Source organism: Bufo bufo, chromosome 5 (assembly GCF_905171765.1).
Source record: "Bufo bufo chromosome 5, aBufBuf1.1, whole genome shotgun sequence".
Classification (NCBI taxonomy): Eukaryota; Metazoa; Chordata; class Amphibia; order Anura; family Bufonidae; genus Bufo; species Bufo bufo.
The window spans coordinates 525,421,913-525,439,598 of record NC_053393.1 but is presented as its reverse complement, the minus strand read 5'-3'; the positions used below and the strand labels follow the sequence as shown (position 1 = coordinate 525,439,598).

The 17,686-nt window shown below is 41.3% G+C and overlaps 1 protein-coding gene across 3 annotated transcripts in view; it reads right to left on the bottom strand.

The window, feature by feature from the left end:
* CDK14 (cyclin dependent kinase 14) overlaps window positions 1–17,686 on the bottom strand; it is a 547,646-nt gene that overhangs the window by 111,147 nt on the left and 418,813 nt on the right. For all 3 annotated transcript variants that reach the window (XM_040431136.1, XM_040431138.1, XM_040431137.1), the window contains one exon: window positions 9,544–9,687. In XM_040431136.1, the coding sequence (XP_040287070.1) occupies window positions 9,572–9,687 (116 nt within the window). In that variant the 3' untranslated portion in view covers window positions 9,544–9,571. The remainder of the gene's footprint in view (window positions 1–9,543; window positions 9,688–17,686) is intronic.

Below are 17,686 nucleotides of genomic sequence, written 5' to 3'. Positions count from 1 at the left end.
TTTTTAATTCTTTTAATTTTCTTTTCATTTTTCCCTTTATTTATTTATTATTTTGTGTTTTACTATAAACACAATAAATAAATAAATAAATAAATATCTTCCTTTTTTTTTTTTCTCTCCTGCCCTAAACACAGATTCCATTTATAATACAGTCCTGATCCTTTTTGGGTAAATTCCCAAAGGAGACTCAGACGGTTTGATAATTAATTTTAACCAATTTATGCCGCAGATTTTTTTTTTAGAAAGATAAAAATGTGTATTACAAAATCTTAGACAAAAATAAAACGTCGCCCCCGGAAAAACATCTGTCGTTGTCGTCATCCAGGGTGGGTTTTAAAAAAAAAAAAAAAGGCCCTATTTTTGTGTTCATAGAATGGAGGAAGGAATGTGAGCTGTAAATAGGTTACAGGAGAACATTTTCTACCCCACACTCTAGATTTCCTTGAAGGGGAACGGTTCTTTTTTAACGCCATGACAACAGAATATAGATGAACATCAAGGTCCTTGTCGAGAATTTCTAGTATAAAAAAAGTAATAAATTCTGTAACATAAGGGAATATACAAATAACATACTTTATGCCTACCTTATTGGCCGCTATCAGATATTAGTACCTCAAAAGGTTTAATAGAAATTAAATGACAACAAAAAGGGCTCCTGTCATTTTTTGTTAAATTTCTTTTAAAATTTCTAATGCCACAATTTACCACAGTTTAAAAAAGAAGGGGAGGCCCCTGGAGATAACCTGTTGGAATATACATTAGGCTTTGTTCACACTAGGGTTGTAGCTTCCATGACAGACTTTATTGACTTATAATGGGTCCGAAAGGTTTACATTTTTTTATTTTTTTTTTAAATCAGATGTTTCTTTATTAACAGTTTTCAGTAATATTTTATCACATTAACATGATACTTTGTAGACCGCAGATGTATACATTATCTGACATATATAATATATAATATATACATTACATTACACATATCTACATAAGACATGGCATAAATCCACATACAAACTCAGGTATCAAAAAAAAAATTTTCAATGTGAGTACAACTATCCATCCTAAACAAATATACCCATACCCCCCTCCCCCCCCCCCATCCCTTTAAGGCAGGACACATTTATAACACCCTCCTTTATCATCCCTCCCGGGGTGTCGGCACCACATTACTCCTAAAAAGACCATCCTCCATCATCTAATTCCAATCAGCGATACTTCATATAACATCACAGTCCATTACCAATCTTCCCATACAGCCATATTCCAATTCGAGGTAACCCACTCACCCTCAAGCTTCTATATATGCACCACACACCTGCTACCATCCAGTATTCTATATATCATCCATCCTCACTGCATTCACCTTGTCATAGAAAAAGTCCTTGTAAGCGCCAGCCAAGAACTACAGCACCCAGAACTATCAATCCAGCTGCCCCAGATTGCTTCGAATTTGGACAGACACTTCCTTTTTTGATATACTCCACATTTTTTTTTTCAATGTATAGAATAGAGTGGCATGTTCTAATCTGATTTAAAAAAAAGAACAGAAGTCTGAACAGACCCTTAAAGGAGTTGTTCACCCCTTTTATATTGGTGGCCTATCTTTAGGGTAGGCCATTAATATCTGATCGGTGAGGGTCTGACACCACTTACCCCTGCCGATTAGAAGTTCTGCAGGCGATGGAAGTAGGCGTCAGAACGTCACAGCTTCGTCCATTGTATAGTGGACTCTGATCCCATGGAAGTCTGTGGGAGCGGTGATATTGTCCATTACACAGTGGATATAGCGATGTAATTACAGAACCTACTTCTGGCAGTGGAGCTACCGCAGAACAGCTGATTGGAGCGGTGCAGGGTGTCAGATATTGATGGCCTATCCCGATGATAGGTCAAAAATATAAAAGTGCCAGAAAACCCTTTAAAATCTTTGCTTCTATAGATGTGATAGGTCCATCAAGAATCTATATATCATCCAGATGCACAACTTGCAGATTTAGTGAAAAATCTGCAATAGAGACCCCTACCTACACCATGTCATTTATAAAACTAGAGCCTTTTTATTTGGCAGAGAGGACTTTGGGTCCCCTCAGGCCCCAAGGCAAGTGGGCAACTACTATCTGCCCACCAGCTCTATAACTACTCTGTTGGAATCCTCCTGTAACCTACAGATGTAAGAAGAAGCTGCCTAGGGACCTGTGGTCACATGACCAGGCTGTGCAGGTCCTTAAGTCAGAGCAGCTGAGATGTAGAGGAGAGTAGATCTGTTCCTGTTCAGGCACATGTGTGCAGAGCAGTTCATGGGGGACACACATGCATACAGTCTCTGTGAAAGAGATACAGCCTGATACAAGACCTACTTTTCAGAGAGAGAAGCTGCAACAGAGATGGACCCCAGAGGAGATTGCAATGAGCATCAGTAACGGAGGAAGATCTCCAAGCTGCCATGCAGGAACCAGACCCAAGAGAAAGGTAACCCAGAGTACAGCTACTAATATAGAGGGAAATATAGACATAAGCTATTACAGAATTTTCCATAGAATCCTTTGTCACAGAGATAGACTCTGCCGGGCTATAATCTGGGGCTGGTCTTGTGGCAAGTAACATAAAGACTGCCTAGACAGCCACTTAAAAGTTACCTATATGAAAGCCATTACTGTTACACTGTAAAGAAAGAGTTAATGGCAATCACTAAGTCAATATGTTGCCCATCCACCTATACCTTACAATCCCCTTCACTAATACAGGTACATATGAACATATAGTAGTCCGCTCCTGTTGTACTCAATGTGATCAGAATCTATACTCAGTATATTACCACGTTAAACGTTTCCATTTGGCACACATGCACCAAATCCCCTGCATGGACAAGAAAGAAATGATAAAATTCTGGCTGCCAGCAGCCTCCACTAGGGGGCGCTCACTAGATTTATACATTGAACTCAATGATAAAACAGTATGCAGGTCCTAAGCTCCCCCTAGTGGTAACTACAGGGAAACAGAACTATATCATTTTACTCTTTGTCTATGTATGGGATTTCAAGCGTTATAGCAGACCTCCCCCTGCACAAAAATAATAACAAAAATTAATCTGCATAGTTATAGATCAAGATTTTTGTTTTCAGTAAGAAAAACATATATTAACCACATGGATGGACCCTCGTATTTCCTATGGACAGAAAGCAATAATGTAAAGCCACCGCAGCCATCTCTATAGTCATTGCCATTTTTTTTTGCATTGTCCGCTGTGAATTCAAATGTCATCCCCGGCTATCAGCCACTTCAACTCAAACACGCTTTTATGTTAAGACACTTCACCGAATGTTGGAAGAGCATAAAGGCGGTCTACTGGGACTTGGCTGCTGTCCTGGTATTAATAATGTAGCACAGTACGCATAGAACATGTTATAAAGCACCTTTCTAAAAAAAAAAAAATGAAATAAAAAATATAAAATACACAGACCAAACAAACATCAAAACAAACAAGAGCATCAACGTTAATAAATGGCCACAATGGGAAAAAGGTCAGCCTACAGCCGCCACATGAGACATCAGAAGAGTCAGAGCTTTTCAAACTAAACTCTACAAAAATAAAGTTAAACTCTACAGAAAAAGTTTAACACTTTACTTCTTTAAAGGTGTTTTCCCAGGTTCTTATAAATTACAAATTTAAAAAAAAAAAAACATTGATCGGCACTATATCGAAGTATAAGATGTCAAAACTGTGCACACCCCAAAAATAGCTGAACATATAGGGGCTCATTATGAACTATGGTACACCTGTTTTCTGATCAAAAAAAAAGTCGCAGATGGTGTTTTTGCGATTTGTTGTGACTTTTAGCCGTTTTGCGACATTTTGGTCTCTACGTCAATTCTGCAAGAGTTCCATTTTCGAAATGAAAACTCCAAACCGCATTTGCGGATCCGCAATACACGGGCACCGTTCCGTGGCCATTCCGCATCACAGATGCGGACCCATTCACTTCAATAGGTCCGCAAATCCGGAGATGCGGAACGGTACAGAACGGAAGAACGGAACAGAACACTACGGAGTGTGTTTCTGGGGTTCCGTTCCGTGTATCCACACCGCAAAAAGATAGAACTTGCTCTATCTTTTTGTGGAACAGAAGGATCGCGGACCCATTTAAGTGAATGGTTCTGCAATCCCCTTGCGCCTGCCCCACGGACGGTGCCCTAGCATTGCGGACCACAATTTGCGGTCCACAGCACGGGCAGGGGCTTCACACATTTGACTTTTCAAAATGTCACAAAAATGCTGCATCTCACACCTGGTAAACCCCTGGTCTACTGTTGACCTAAAGGTGCAAACCACATTGCACTCACGCCACGTATATTATTAAGGTCCATCAGTTCATAAATTTGGTGCATACACACAAAGCAAAGTCAGACTTAAAATTTACATAAAAACAACCTTAAACAATAAATAAACCCTTAATCTGGATTAAAAAGATCAAAAATGGGTAAAAAACTAACAAAAAACTTAAGGGTACTTTCACACCAGCGTTATTCTTTTCCGGTATTGAAATCCGGTAAAGGGTCTCAATACCGGAAAAAAATGCATCAGTTTTGTCCTAATGCATTCTGAATGGAAAGCAATCCGTTCAGAATGCATTAGGATGTCTTCCGTTCCGTCCCTTGTATGGTATATAACCAGATAAAATACCGCAGCATGCTGCGGTATTTTTTCCGGACAAAATCCCGGAACAATATTGCACTTGCCGGATCCGGCATTAATTTCCATAGAGATGTATTAATGCTGGATCAGGTACCAAGTGTTCCGGAAATTGTCGCATCGCCGGATACGGTTCTCCGGTCTGCACATGCGCCGGGACATAGAAAGGAGCTATTTTCACATTTGATCTTTAAATACCGAATCCATTTTTCAGGATGATACCGGATGAGACGGATCCGGTATTTCGTTTGTACACGGCTTGCAGGATCCGGCAGGCAGTTCCGTTGCTGGAAATGCCTGCCGGAATCAAAAAACGCTAGTGAAAAAATACCTTAAAACACAAGCAAGAAACACCTCGGGGGCTTTTGTAAGTCAATACAGATCCCTCCACACTGATAGCATACAATAAAGCAAAAGGCAAAGTCAGCCAAAGAGTATATGGAGCACACATAAAACCAACTACAGGGTAATAAAACACGTCACATTGAAATATACAAAAAGACACAAAGAGCTTATATTTCCTAAGAAACTATAAATACATAGATACAGTATGCTAAAAAAAAAGTGAATCAATCAGTAAAAGTCTAAGGTTAGACAGGTGCTAATAGTAGTAGTAAAGCATGTGAAGTAATACCAAATGTGGCTTCTACAGGCGTTACATGTTGAACGTATGTATAAGACTAATATACAAGTCCTAATATTCGTAAATATAGGTCATCAATATCAGATCATGGAGATCCAACACCCGGCACCCACACCAATCTGCTGTTTTCGGCACCGGTTGTTCTAGAAACTATACTGTGCATGGAGCACAGCTCTCTTCTCTGTGTAGTGACCGTGTCAAGTAAATAGTAAGTCTGCACCAGACACTGCACAGTGTATGGAGCCTTCTGCTTCCAATCCGTACACATTATAGTCTCCAGAACCCTGGCTGCCCAAAACAGCTGATCGTGTGGGTGCCGGATTCCCACTGAACTGATATTAAGGACCTATTATTAAAATCGGTCATCAGTATGTGTAGCTCAGAGAACCCATTTAATTATAGTATAATCAATTGCACGTGAATCAATATGGAGTTAGCCATGTTGAAGTTGAGCGTTAGGGAAATGTACACCGTGTATGTCCAAGTAGGTTCCCAAAACCAAAAGCTCAAGTAGTTATTATCAGACATTCCCCTGTCACCAAAACCTTCGAAAACCTCTTCCTCACAAAACCCATGCTACCTTGTATATGACTGTCTATACAGTCTTCCTCTTCCACCACAAAACCCATGTTATCCTGTACCTGGCCCTTTCTACAGAGCTCCTGCCATCCTTTCCCCCCACAAAACCCATGCTACCTTGTACCTGACCATCCCTACAGAGCCCCAACCATACTCTTCCACCACAAAACCCATGCTACTTTATACCTGACCATCCTTACAGAGCCCCTACCATCCTCTTCCACCACAAAAAAAACAATACTATCTTGTACCTGACATCCCTACAGAGCTCCTGCCAACCTCTTTCTCACAAAACCCATGCTCCCTTGGATATGACTGTCTATACAGAGCTCTTGTCTTCCTCTTCCACCACAAAACCCATGTTATCTTGTACCTGGCCCTCTCTACAAAGCTCCTACCATACTCTTCCACCACAAAACCCATACTACCTTGTACCTAACCATCCCTACAGAGCCCCTACCATCCTCTTCCACCACAAAACCCATGCTACCATGTATCTGACCATCCCTACAGAGCTCCTGCAATCCTCTTCCACCACAAAACCCATGCTACCATGTATCTGACCATCCCTACAGAGCTCCTGCAATCCTCTTCCGCCACAATACCTATACTACCTTGTACCTGGCCTTCCCTCCAGAGCCCTTGACATCCTTTACCACCACATAACCCATGCTACCTTGTACCTGACCATCCTTACAGAGCTCCTACCATCTTCTTCCTCCACAAACCTAATGCTACCTTGTACTTGACCATCCCTACAGAGCTCCTGCCATCCTCTTCCACCACAATACCTATACTACCTTGTACCTGACCTTCCCTTCCAGAGCCCTTGACATCCTCTACCACCACATAACCCATGCTACCTTGTACTTGACCATCCCTACAGAGCTCCTGCCAACTTGTATCCTCCTAACTGACTCATCATGCTCCCTAGGGTCCTGGCTCTTTGGCAGTATGGATTCCAGAACCGATGATAGCCTGTCTGAGATTAACCATACCCAAACTAAATCCAGGGGTTACAAAAGTTATGCAATGGTATTGTGCAGAGCTGCTTTCAGCCATAACATTTGGCTGCTGTCAACTTGTGGCCATAGATATATTTCATGTTCAAGAGGGCCTATAGGAAATGATGTTGCCCACCTTTCAAAACACTCACTGAAAATTCCCCACTAAAGGGATCTTCTGATATGTCATATAGAAACCAAGAACTTCCAAATGGACAAGCAGATCTACGCAGTGTCTGAACATCTTTGCCACCACTTGCGTAAGAGAGGGAGGAGCATGAAACAGGTACTCTCTCATTGGTGTTCTGTAAAGCCCTGTGTCATGCTCCGCCTCCACACCTGCCACTAATCATAGCACAATGCAACAGTGTTGATAAAATGTTTCCTTTAAAAGATGAGATACAAAGTATCAAATCCATTGGCCAAAAAAATTGGGATTTCCCTCCACTAAATGTGGATAAAACTTCCAGTATTTGGCAACAATTCACACTAAAATTCGCAAATGGTGTTGTTTGCAGTTGTAATTTGCTTCATTTTTAACTCAACACTAATTGAAATCAATTTTATGCAAATGTGATACTTAATATTTCAGTCACATTCGTGTATTTAAATTACACCCCGTTGGTGGAAAATGCCAAAAGCAAATATTTAAATTATTTTTATCAGAATCATTTTGCCCTGAGGAGGTGAAATTTGTCTCGCCTATCAGCAAGTCATCTGAAAAAAAAAAGTGTTCATCCCCTTTGTACAAATGAGAGGCATTCATGCTTCATATTAGAAATGGATTTATAACATTTTGGGGCTAGTACAGGAGGAAAACACATTGGAAACGTAGATCTGATATCATGTAGGCTGAACCAAGTTGGAAATAATGAGAACTATTGTTTTTTTTTTCCACATAAAAGGGGTTATCCCATGATTAATGCAAAAAATGATAATCAGACATCATATAGCACAGTACATAATCTCTTTTTAACAAAGCTAGAAGCAGCCCTGTACCTCACATGGAACCAAAGATCTCCCCATTCATTGCTTCGACTGCTTTGCTAAATTTATTTCAATCTGGCAGTTTAGGGATGTGTCCTTTTTGTTGCAGCTCTCTCCCTATCACAGCTCAGGGTAGCGTGTTCTTTCTGCTGCAACTCTCTCCTGGTAACTGTCAGAGCTTGTAAAAGAAGACTGGTGGCAGTCGAAGAATGAAACTGAGCATGTGCGACCACCTCAGTGAGATGGACAGAGAAATAAAGAAAACAACAAAACAGCAGATGGCGCTATACAGATACATTTTATTGAAAAACTCAGTGGCTATAATCAATTTTTAATTACATGCAATTACAAAAGTATTCAGACTCAGGTGCTGGTTTTGAAAAATTTAGAATATTTTTCATGGGACAACCTCTTTACATATTAATGCTTTCATTTTCTTTAGGGTGGATACGGAAAGAGTTTTTTTTTCTGTAGATCCTGTCGCAAATGCACAAATCTGCGTTGTTTCATTATGTTGGGGCTCTGAAAACCACAGAATTTCACCACTTCCAAAATAAGCAGGAAACATTTAGGACCTCAATTTATCAGGAGAATGGGGTCCCATATTTTTATTTTTTGTGTCAAGCTAAATGATGATCCAGGAAATGAGGAGGAGAAGGAGACTGGGGGTCATGCACATGGCTGTACGAAGCTCTGCACAACCTGGTAATACTTCACCCAGTCTGTGGCCCCTTACCTTTCCTCTGTAGGCCTCGGATTTTATATACTCACATAACATAGATTTTCTTTTGGATTCTGTATAAATCCGATGTCCCTATGGGTGAATGGAGGTATTCTGCCCTACTTCCGTCTTTCCATACACATAGCACCCAAAAGAGCCTGCACGGCAGAACACTAGTGGGCCATAAGGCCACTGCCGTATAGGCACTACGAGCCTTTAAAGTCTATAGAAGTATTCAAAATAACGGAACCACAGCCAAAAATGTCAATGATAGGAATACTACTTTAATTCCAAAAACATTTTTCATATAAGTGCCCAAATATATGGGGCTTTATTGCTCAACCAGGGCTCCAAAAACCATCTGAAAAGTAGGTACAGTACCCAGTTACATTATTATGGCTTGTAGGGCAAGCTCAGCTGAATGTAATGATACAGCTCAAGTACTTCTAATCCGTATGTAAATAGATAGTTAAGTGCACAGAGGGTGGGCCCAAGTCACTCTGTGCACCCTTGCTCCTCTTGGTTCCTCTGCTAGTTCAATCCTCTTCAGGGTCAGGCAAGATGACTATGGGGGAACCTGTCCCTGTCAACCATGATGGAGAGGGAGCGGCTAGTAGAGGAGGCAGGAGGAGCAAGGGTGCTAGGAGCCGTCTTCTGTGCACTTAAATGCTCATTTGCATATTGATTAATTGCAATTATTCTCCAGAATGAATCAACGGATCTCTAATTGAAAGGTGTCATCACATCCAGCTGAGCTAGCCCTACAAGACACATGTCTGGTATGACAGTGAATTTCCTGCTGACAGATTTTTTTTCATTTCCCACCCATACACCATGTCTCACACCGAGTAACATGACCATAATAAACCGTATACAATTCATAAGCAAGAAAAACCCTGTATGTTTCCACGGCACCCACCTAAATCCTGCCACGTGACATGACATCATCAGTGCTTGCTGTTTGAGAGGCTTTTACTGAAACTATGGTTTTTTCCGAACATCCGCATGCTGTCTCCAGCTTCTGGCTGTAACTTCACATTCGGCACAGTAAAAATGGAAGACACTGCAAGAAAGAAAAAAAGTAATGTCATCTTACAGCAGCTGGTAAAATAGGATTATGAAACGTGCAACCATGATGGGTGGAGGAGGTGCGAAACATGTGAAAATTTAACTTTTTGTAAATAGGAAAAAAAACTGGCTGCAGAAGAACAGGTGAATTCCCCAGTGGGCCCCTGAGCAAGGTGAGCCCCTAGTCCCACATCCTCTGCACAAGTGGCACACGGCACAGGAGAGTGACTACAATATATACATATAAGCAGCATACAGCACCCCAACCAGTCTATGTCCATATAAAAAAACTGGATAGAGTATTTAGCAAACTACCCAGTTTATTATTATAGATTCATCGGATGGCAGAGAAGGCTTCCAGGTAGAGGCAGACACGTATCCTCTTTACCCAGGAACCTGCCCTCTCGAAGTCACATCTTGAGGGTCTTGCTGCTGCCACTATGTGAGCAGTGCCATTTGCTTGTAGCTTCTGGGTCCCCAGAATTAATATTATTGGTGGGCCTTAGGCAATGCAATCTAGTCTGACACTGGAAAAAAAATAATATTGTCATTTAGGACCACCATGAATTAATTAGAGGATGGATGCAGCGAGCATCCCTTTTTCTGGAAGACCAGCCCATCATTTGATTTCTATGGGCACTGTGCAATACCTAATTTCCTGTGTGTGTGCGCTGCAAGGGAATTAGACACTTGCTTCCAGGTTCTCCTGCACATATAGATAACTGCTGAGGATTTTAACACTGGGACACTATGTGATCAACTTATTTTTGATGGACCCATGCAGCTCAACTCCGCTAAAGTGAAAAGTGCCCAAGCCACATTACTACACAAAACGACAAGATCACAGAGCCAGATTTATATTGGGACTGGGTCTTTGCTAATGTGGTGGGGTTTAAAATTTTGGGACCTCTACAGCAGACAGAGCAGTAGGCCATCAGAGGTTTCAGGGAGCAGATTTTGCCTAGCTGAGCATGCATGTGTACACAGTAGGTGGTAGGGTTGGGTCGGGTCGGCTCATTTTTAGTGTAATGGCAGTCATGATGGTTGTACCTTGACTTTATCTTGTACACCTAAATACATAGCCACATGATATGCCATAAATGTCCAATATAATTGGAACTGTCTCATGACACTGTGAATGTAAAGGTGACTGTTTATGCATGGCTCTCTCCATTCACTTCTGGGGGAGCTCCGAAAATAGCTGAGTAAGTGCATATGTAGATAAGCCAGAAATTTCAAGATGGAATTACCCCTTTAATGATGGATATTTTGTAGGTCGAATTTTATTTTAAATGGTGTAATGCCAGTGGTTTGTGGCCACTGGCATCTTTCCTCTCACAGAGGTCATTTATTTATTTATTTATTTATTTATTTATTTATTTATTTTATGCATTTTATATAGCGCTACTATATTCCGCAGCTCTTTACAGACATTATTATCCAACTGTCCCCAATGGGGCTCACAATCTAAGGTCCCTATCAGTATGTCTTTGGAGTCATAGCCGCTGGTGTACTCACCTCACTTGCTAAGCTGCAGTCCATGTCCCTTGTGGCCACCCTGACTTCCTTCCTCCTGCACTCCCATAGGGCGCATATGCATGCTCTCCTTGGGTCTTTAAGGACCAGTCTGTGGCCTGGACTAATCTGTCCCTTGTCTATGACAGTGATCCCTGGTGTTTCCATGACACCTTCCCCTCTGGGAGAGTACCTGACCAATAAAGTTCCTAGCTTGTCTAGTTCCTGTGAAGGTTATTCCACTACTGGGTGTACTGACCTCTTGTGTCCGTCACAAATTCTGCCTGTCTTGACCCATGTTTGCCCTCTCACAATATTTCTGGGTGTCCCCTTATTACAAAGCACTGGTGTCTCTTGGTCTTCCTTGGCCAGCAGTCACTGAATAAAAACTATTACTAGAAGTAATGGCCTAGTGGCCTACTACAAAGAAGTCTAGATCCCCATACCATGGTATATCAGGGTGAAGACCAAGGGACCACTTAGACATCGCCCTTTAGGAGTATCTCCAAACCAAATCCATTCAGTGTTGAGGTGGGTACACATCCGCTTTGTTACAAATATGTGGAATCTACTTGGAATTAAAGAAGGGTTCTCATGAATAATATTCCTTCCCACCAAATGCTTTAGGACTTGACTTTCCTTGATGTCACTGGTTCCTAGTGGGATGACCAGATGCACTCCCATGACTAGAAGTTCAGCCCACCAACAACTTGATCTTCTGTGTTTTGACAAGCAGAACAATGTATTTACAGACCCAGGATGGAAACGCTGCTGATGCTACATCCTTCCAAGCCTGGCATATCTTTGTTTCCAGAAGATATTCAAAGCCAAGCTCTCTGCCGACGTCACCGGACTCTCTCTTGCAACTGTATTTGTGTTTCATAATGATTATCTTCCCGACGCAGAAACCATATTTCTCTAACTTAAAAATTTCACTGGAGGCATTTAACGAAAAAAAAAAAACCTTGCTTTAAAATAGAACGATTTTTCATCTTTATTCCACTCCCCCCCCTTCAAAAGGTTTCACTGCCCCGATGTTTAACGTTATGCAAAGACGTGTTTCTGCCAGTGAATATCTCCTTATGGTTATGCTTCTGTAAATTACCTGCTGTGAGCTGATAAAAGGATTAATGCTGCCAAAATTCTTAATCTGTGAAATTACAAATTAAATTCTCATATTAAAAATACCACCCTGAGGTATTTTTTGTGGTTTTAATTCCCCTCTGGTGTTCTGCATACATTGTGCTTGTTAATGACTACGACAAGTCTTCTCTGCTGGCAGGCTGCTGCGGAGCGATAGTGTGTTGGCATTTACTTTGCTGATAGAGCCTGGATTTAACCACTGGCTGATAAACTAAGTGGCGACTGGGTAATAACTCGATATTAAGTGAAAAGACCTACTACAGAATGCAGAATTTAGAGCCTATCAAAACCCTAGCTGCGCTTAATCATTCATTCAGATCGGATTGAGATGTCATAAATGGGGAATGATCATAGACGAGAAGGTCGTGGGAGAAAAAAAAAAATAAAGAATTAATTTTGCATGCAATTTCTTAGCCGGTTCCAATGACAGCTCTGATTTAGAAGTCACGGTAATTCTGGGTGCAAATGACCCCACAAATATCCATGTGCAGTAGGGGAGGTTGAAGGAATGGGATGACCATATCTCATGTACAAAAAGATTATGCTTCTAGCCTATGCACTCAAGAAGTAATCTACCTTCACGCATCGATGGCTCTACCTCCTACAGCAAACAATTTCGACAGTTAGGGTTTGGCCATTAGCACAATGTGGCAACTATTTGAAAATTGGCAAAAATTTGCTTAATGGGCGACTTCTAACGGGCAATAGAAGGTACTGCATAGGACGCCATACAACCCTAAAGGGGATGTGCAAGAATGGGGGAGGTTTTAGCAACCCCCTTCTCCCCCCCCCCCCCCCCCCTAACTTGGCAACACGTGTCAAGAGAAGATTACTTACCTATTTCACAGTGCTGGATCCTGGCTTCTACCCCTCCAGGCCTGTGATGCTCCGCTTGGCCTCCATCTCTGTAAACATCCAGTTTGACATCGCTGCAACCAATCACTGGCCACAGCGGACGGAGACTGGATGTTTAGAGCGAGGGAGTCCAGTGGAGCATCGCAGTCCTGGAGGAAAAGGAGCAGGGAGCCAGTCCCAGGAAGCAGGTAATTAATCTTCCCTTTACAGGTCCTGCCAACCCCCCCCCCCCCCCCCCCCCCCCCCCAATTTTTTGCACAACCCCTTTAATTTTTTTCCCCCCATAAATTATTCTAGCTCTCATTCTTTCTTGTTTCTTGCTTTTTTTTTTCAAATTTACCTCATTTGCAGTTTTCTCTTATCCCCCATGCTTGAATCCTACTTCCTGATTTGTCATGTGACTGCTGTCCCATCAGGCAGAGAGATGTGTCCTGACATCAGCAGATCATAAACTACACCTCTTGTTCTTACCAATGCAATGACACTTACTACGTCCGACATTTCGAAGCTCCCGTGCAGGACATAATCTACAGCAGCTGAAAATCGAAACTGATTTGCCACAGTGTGCAATGGTAGGCGAATAATATAATTAGGCAGTTTTGATAAATGGTGGTATTTGGACAAAGTGAAATAACAGCAATATCTGTTGGGCAGGATACATTTATATTAGTGGTACAATCACTTTAAGGTGGTCATGGGTAGCAACGTATGAATAAAACACTGCTATGGAACCATCTAGGCCAGTGATGGTGAACCTATGCCCTCGCTGTGGGCACCCGCACCCTGGAAAAAGTTCTATGGTGTACCAATATGCCTTAGACTTTTCCTGCCATTCATCAGCGCAGGGCACACTATTGGGTTGTATAGCCCAGTGGTTAAGATGCTTGCCTCTAATGCAGAAGGTTGTGAGTTCAAATCCCATCAGAAACTATGAACAGCACAGGCAGCGCATTGAATGTAGGCAGGCTATTATAGATAAATGATAAAGCACATGGAAGATATACCATACTGTACTGTAGTATTCAGGTTAAATTGCTGTGTTGGCATTTTGCAATAAATAAGTGGGTTGCAGTTTGGGCACTCGGTCTCTAAAAGGTTTGCCATCACTGATCTAGGTGGTCTTCTAGTTCCACTATGTCTGCTCTAAACTAAATTCCACCAAACCACAGTAAAAACATCATACCAATAGCTATATATGATGAAGACAATGGAGATCCTTAGGAACTGGACAACTATGACCAGACGTGACCTCAGGCGACTGAAAGAGGCAGACAGGAGAACATCATTTGGTGGAGAAGGAGGCATCAAAGAGAAATATGGCTGCAATTACTGTATGTAACATGGCATGTGTCTGACCTTTGGCTTTTGCCATGATGTCTGGTCATCTATCTGTAAGCTGTAGTGTAATTAGGTTATGCAGCAACACAATGATCTAATATCCAAAAGCAACTTTCCCCATGAATGGTAGAGGAGAAACCAAAGATGACCTTACACATAAAACAACTGACCAGATGACAGTTTTTCTTCCAGCTCGCCAATAAACATGGAGATTTTTTTTTAAAAGAATTGAAGCTTCTGCCAGAGACTTCAACATCTTTTGTCAGGGGAGAGTAGCTCCGATACTATTAGATCATTGGCGATTCTGGCAAAATCTGAGATTCTGGCCCAGTTACGCCTATTATTCATGAGCACCTTATTTAAACGCTAATGTCCATGGGTAGCTTAAAAAACTATCCCTAGCTCAATACCACACAACTTGTCACATTTTACATGTACAAACAATGTAGTACTTTTTTCTTTTAAGAAGGATCCCCTGAAGATAAGCTTGGTATCTCCAAGCTGCAAAGGAATCTGGAAGCTAGTGCTCAATTCCCCTACAGCACCTCCGCAGTAGAAATGGAGTATTACAGGTGTGTGTATTGTATGGACACCCCAGATGGCATTTTTTGAGCTGCTCTCAGCTCCAGCTAATTGGTCCTCAACTAGAGATTTTAGGAATTGACTTTCTACAGAAGATAACTCTTTAACACGTTGAAAGTGTTTTACCCTTTCATACCATGTTTTCTGGGAAGAAGGTATGCAAATAAGCTTTAGCAAGCTCTGATAAAAGGCACTTTCTGTAAGGAGAGATAGTATACCCCAAATACCATGTTTTTTGTTTTTTTAAATAAAGGAAAAAAATTATGATAAAGGCTCAGTTCACACCAGCATTATGGAACTATAATTTAAAACAGATAAATGCAGGGTAAGCAGCACTAGAGATCCTAATCTGGGAAAAACTCGTGGGTAGAGATCCTTGCCGGGGGTCCCGTCATGTATCAAATATACAGAAATCCTCAGCACTCACCAGACGAATGAAAAAAAAATCCAGTTACTTTATTAAAACGTTTCGACCACCTCTGGTCTGCTTGAGAAAGACCAGAGGTGGTCGAAACGACGCTGTTATTATGCTGCCGGTTTTAATAAAGTAACCAGATTTTTTTCATTCGACTGGTGAGTGCTGAGGATTTCTATATATTTAGAATTTAAAACTGGAGACTTGATGCTGTGCTGGATACACTGTGAACAATGGCCCTCCTTGACGTATACTTGGGTACATTAAGGCTCTGTTTTTAATAGCTGCATTCTGCTACATGCTTGCCATTCGAGGTGACTTAAAACAGTACTGTAAGCCACTTAGAGAGAGTTCACATCACCGTTAGTTTTCCGTTCTTCTGATCTGTCAGAAGAACATAAAAATATAGAAAAAAAGGATCCTGTAAAAAAAAGTGTCCTATGCATCAGTTGTGCACATTTGGCATCCGTTTGAGCCTTTCCGTCTGAGATCCATTTTTTTAGATGGAAAAAAAGTATTGCATGCAGTACTTTTTTTTCCATATAAAAAAACGGATATCAGACGGAAAGGCTCAAACGGATACCAAATGTGCACAACTGATGCATAGGACCCTTTTTTTTACAGGATACTTTTTTTTCTATATTTTTATGTTCTTCTGACAGATCAGAAGAACGGAAAAATAACAGTGATGTGAACTCTCTCTAACTCATATGACATTAGAGGGGAATGCACCCCATTGTCTTCATATTTGAAGCCCCGTATCCTTGTTTCAGTACAGTCTCTTCACTTAATTCATAGCGATCCTATCGAGAACATGGCAGCTGATGGAAGAATATGACCAATCCATCAGAAAATAACACTGGGAATGGCAGTAGAAAGTAGCACATGAGCAGTGTCGTGCATAGTGTTCTATAGAGGCGGCTGATGGACAGTCTGGTCATGTGTCCTTCCATCCGTGGACATGTTCTGGATAGGAGAGCCATACAGTCAGTGAGGAGATTGCACTGAAACAAAGGCGTACTGAGGAAATTGGGCAGATTCGCTTATAACTTCAATTGAATAAGTGTTTTATAGTACTGTTTACATCACTTTTATAAAAATTTTAAGAAGTTCACTGGGAAAAATGTTATCTTTAGGTCTGATTGTAATGTACATCAGGTACTGAGTGTTTTATTAGCCTTTCAATTCCTATGACACTTACATTGAGATTCCCTTAGGAATTCATAGAGAAACTGTTGTCCAGTCCACACTGAAGACGTGGTATGACTCGGAGAGTGCGGGTCTTGCAGTAAAACGAAAGAATGGAACAGAGGCTAATAAATCAGGAATAAAGTACTCCAAAACCATTGACCCTTCTATTTATCTGTTGTACATTAAAGTTGGACCAAAAGAAAACAAATATTCCTGGAGTGTTTTTTTAAAACCTGACAGAGGCTGCACAATGATAGTGACCAGAGCCTAATGCAAGACATGGTCTTTATTGTCAACTGTGGCTTCATGGTGAAATTTTTTAACCTTCCCAGAGCAGCCAATTTTTGTCCCATATACCTTTTTTCACATCAGCACTTTCCTTCCTCTGTTCTCAGCATCACTGCATCCTGGCAGAATGTTTACAAGCAGAATCTCAGCATCCCTGCATCCTGGCAAGATGTTTACAAGCAGAATCTCAGCATCCCTGCATCCTGGCAGGATGTATACAAGCAGAACTTCCTATTTTCATCAGCTTTCTGCTTCATTTTCAACCCAAACCCAGCATGCTATGCTCTGTAATGTTTCACAGGGCTTCCTCCACCTAGATAACATGGAGAGGGTATTACTACTGCATAGCAAACAATGTGGCTGGTCGAGCAAGTCCTCAGAAAAATTACAGGGGAAAGCATGCTGGATTTGGTTAGAAAACCCACCAGGAAGCTGATGAAAACAGGAAGTTCTGCCTGTAAAATTTCTGCCAGAATGCTGTGATGCTGAGAACAAGGGAAGGAAACTGCAGACATGAAAAACAGGTATACAGGGCAAAAAATATGCAAAATATGGGGTACTATAGGCAGATAAAAAATTTATTTTAAAACTGGAAATCTCCTTTAAACAAAAGGACATAACATTTACCCTGAAAAATGTCATACATTTTCTCATCATAAATTTTTCA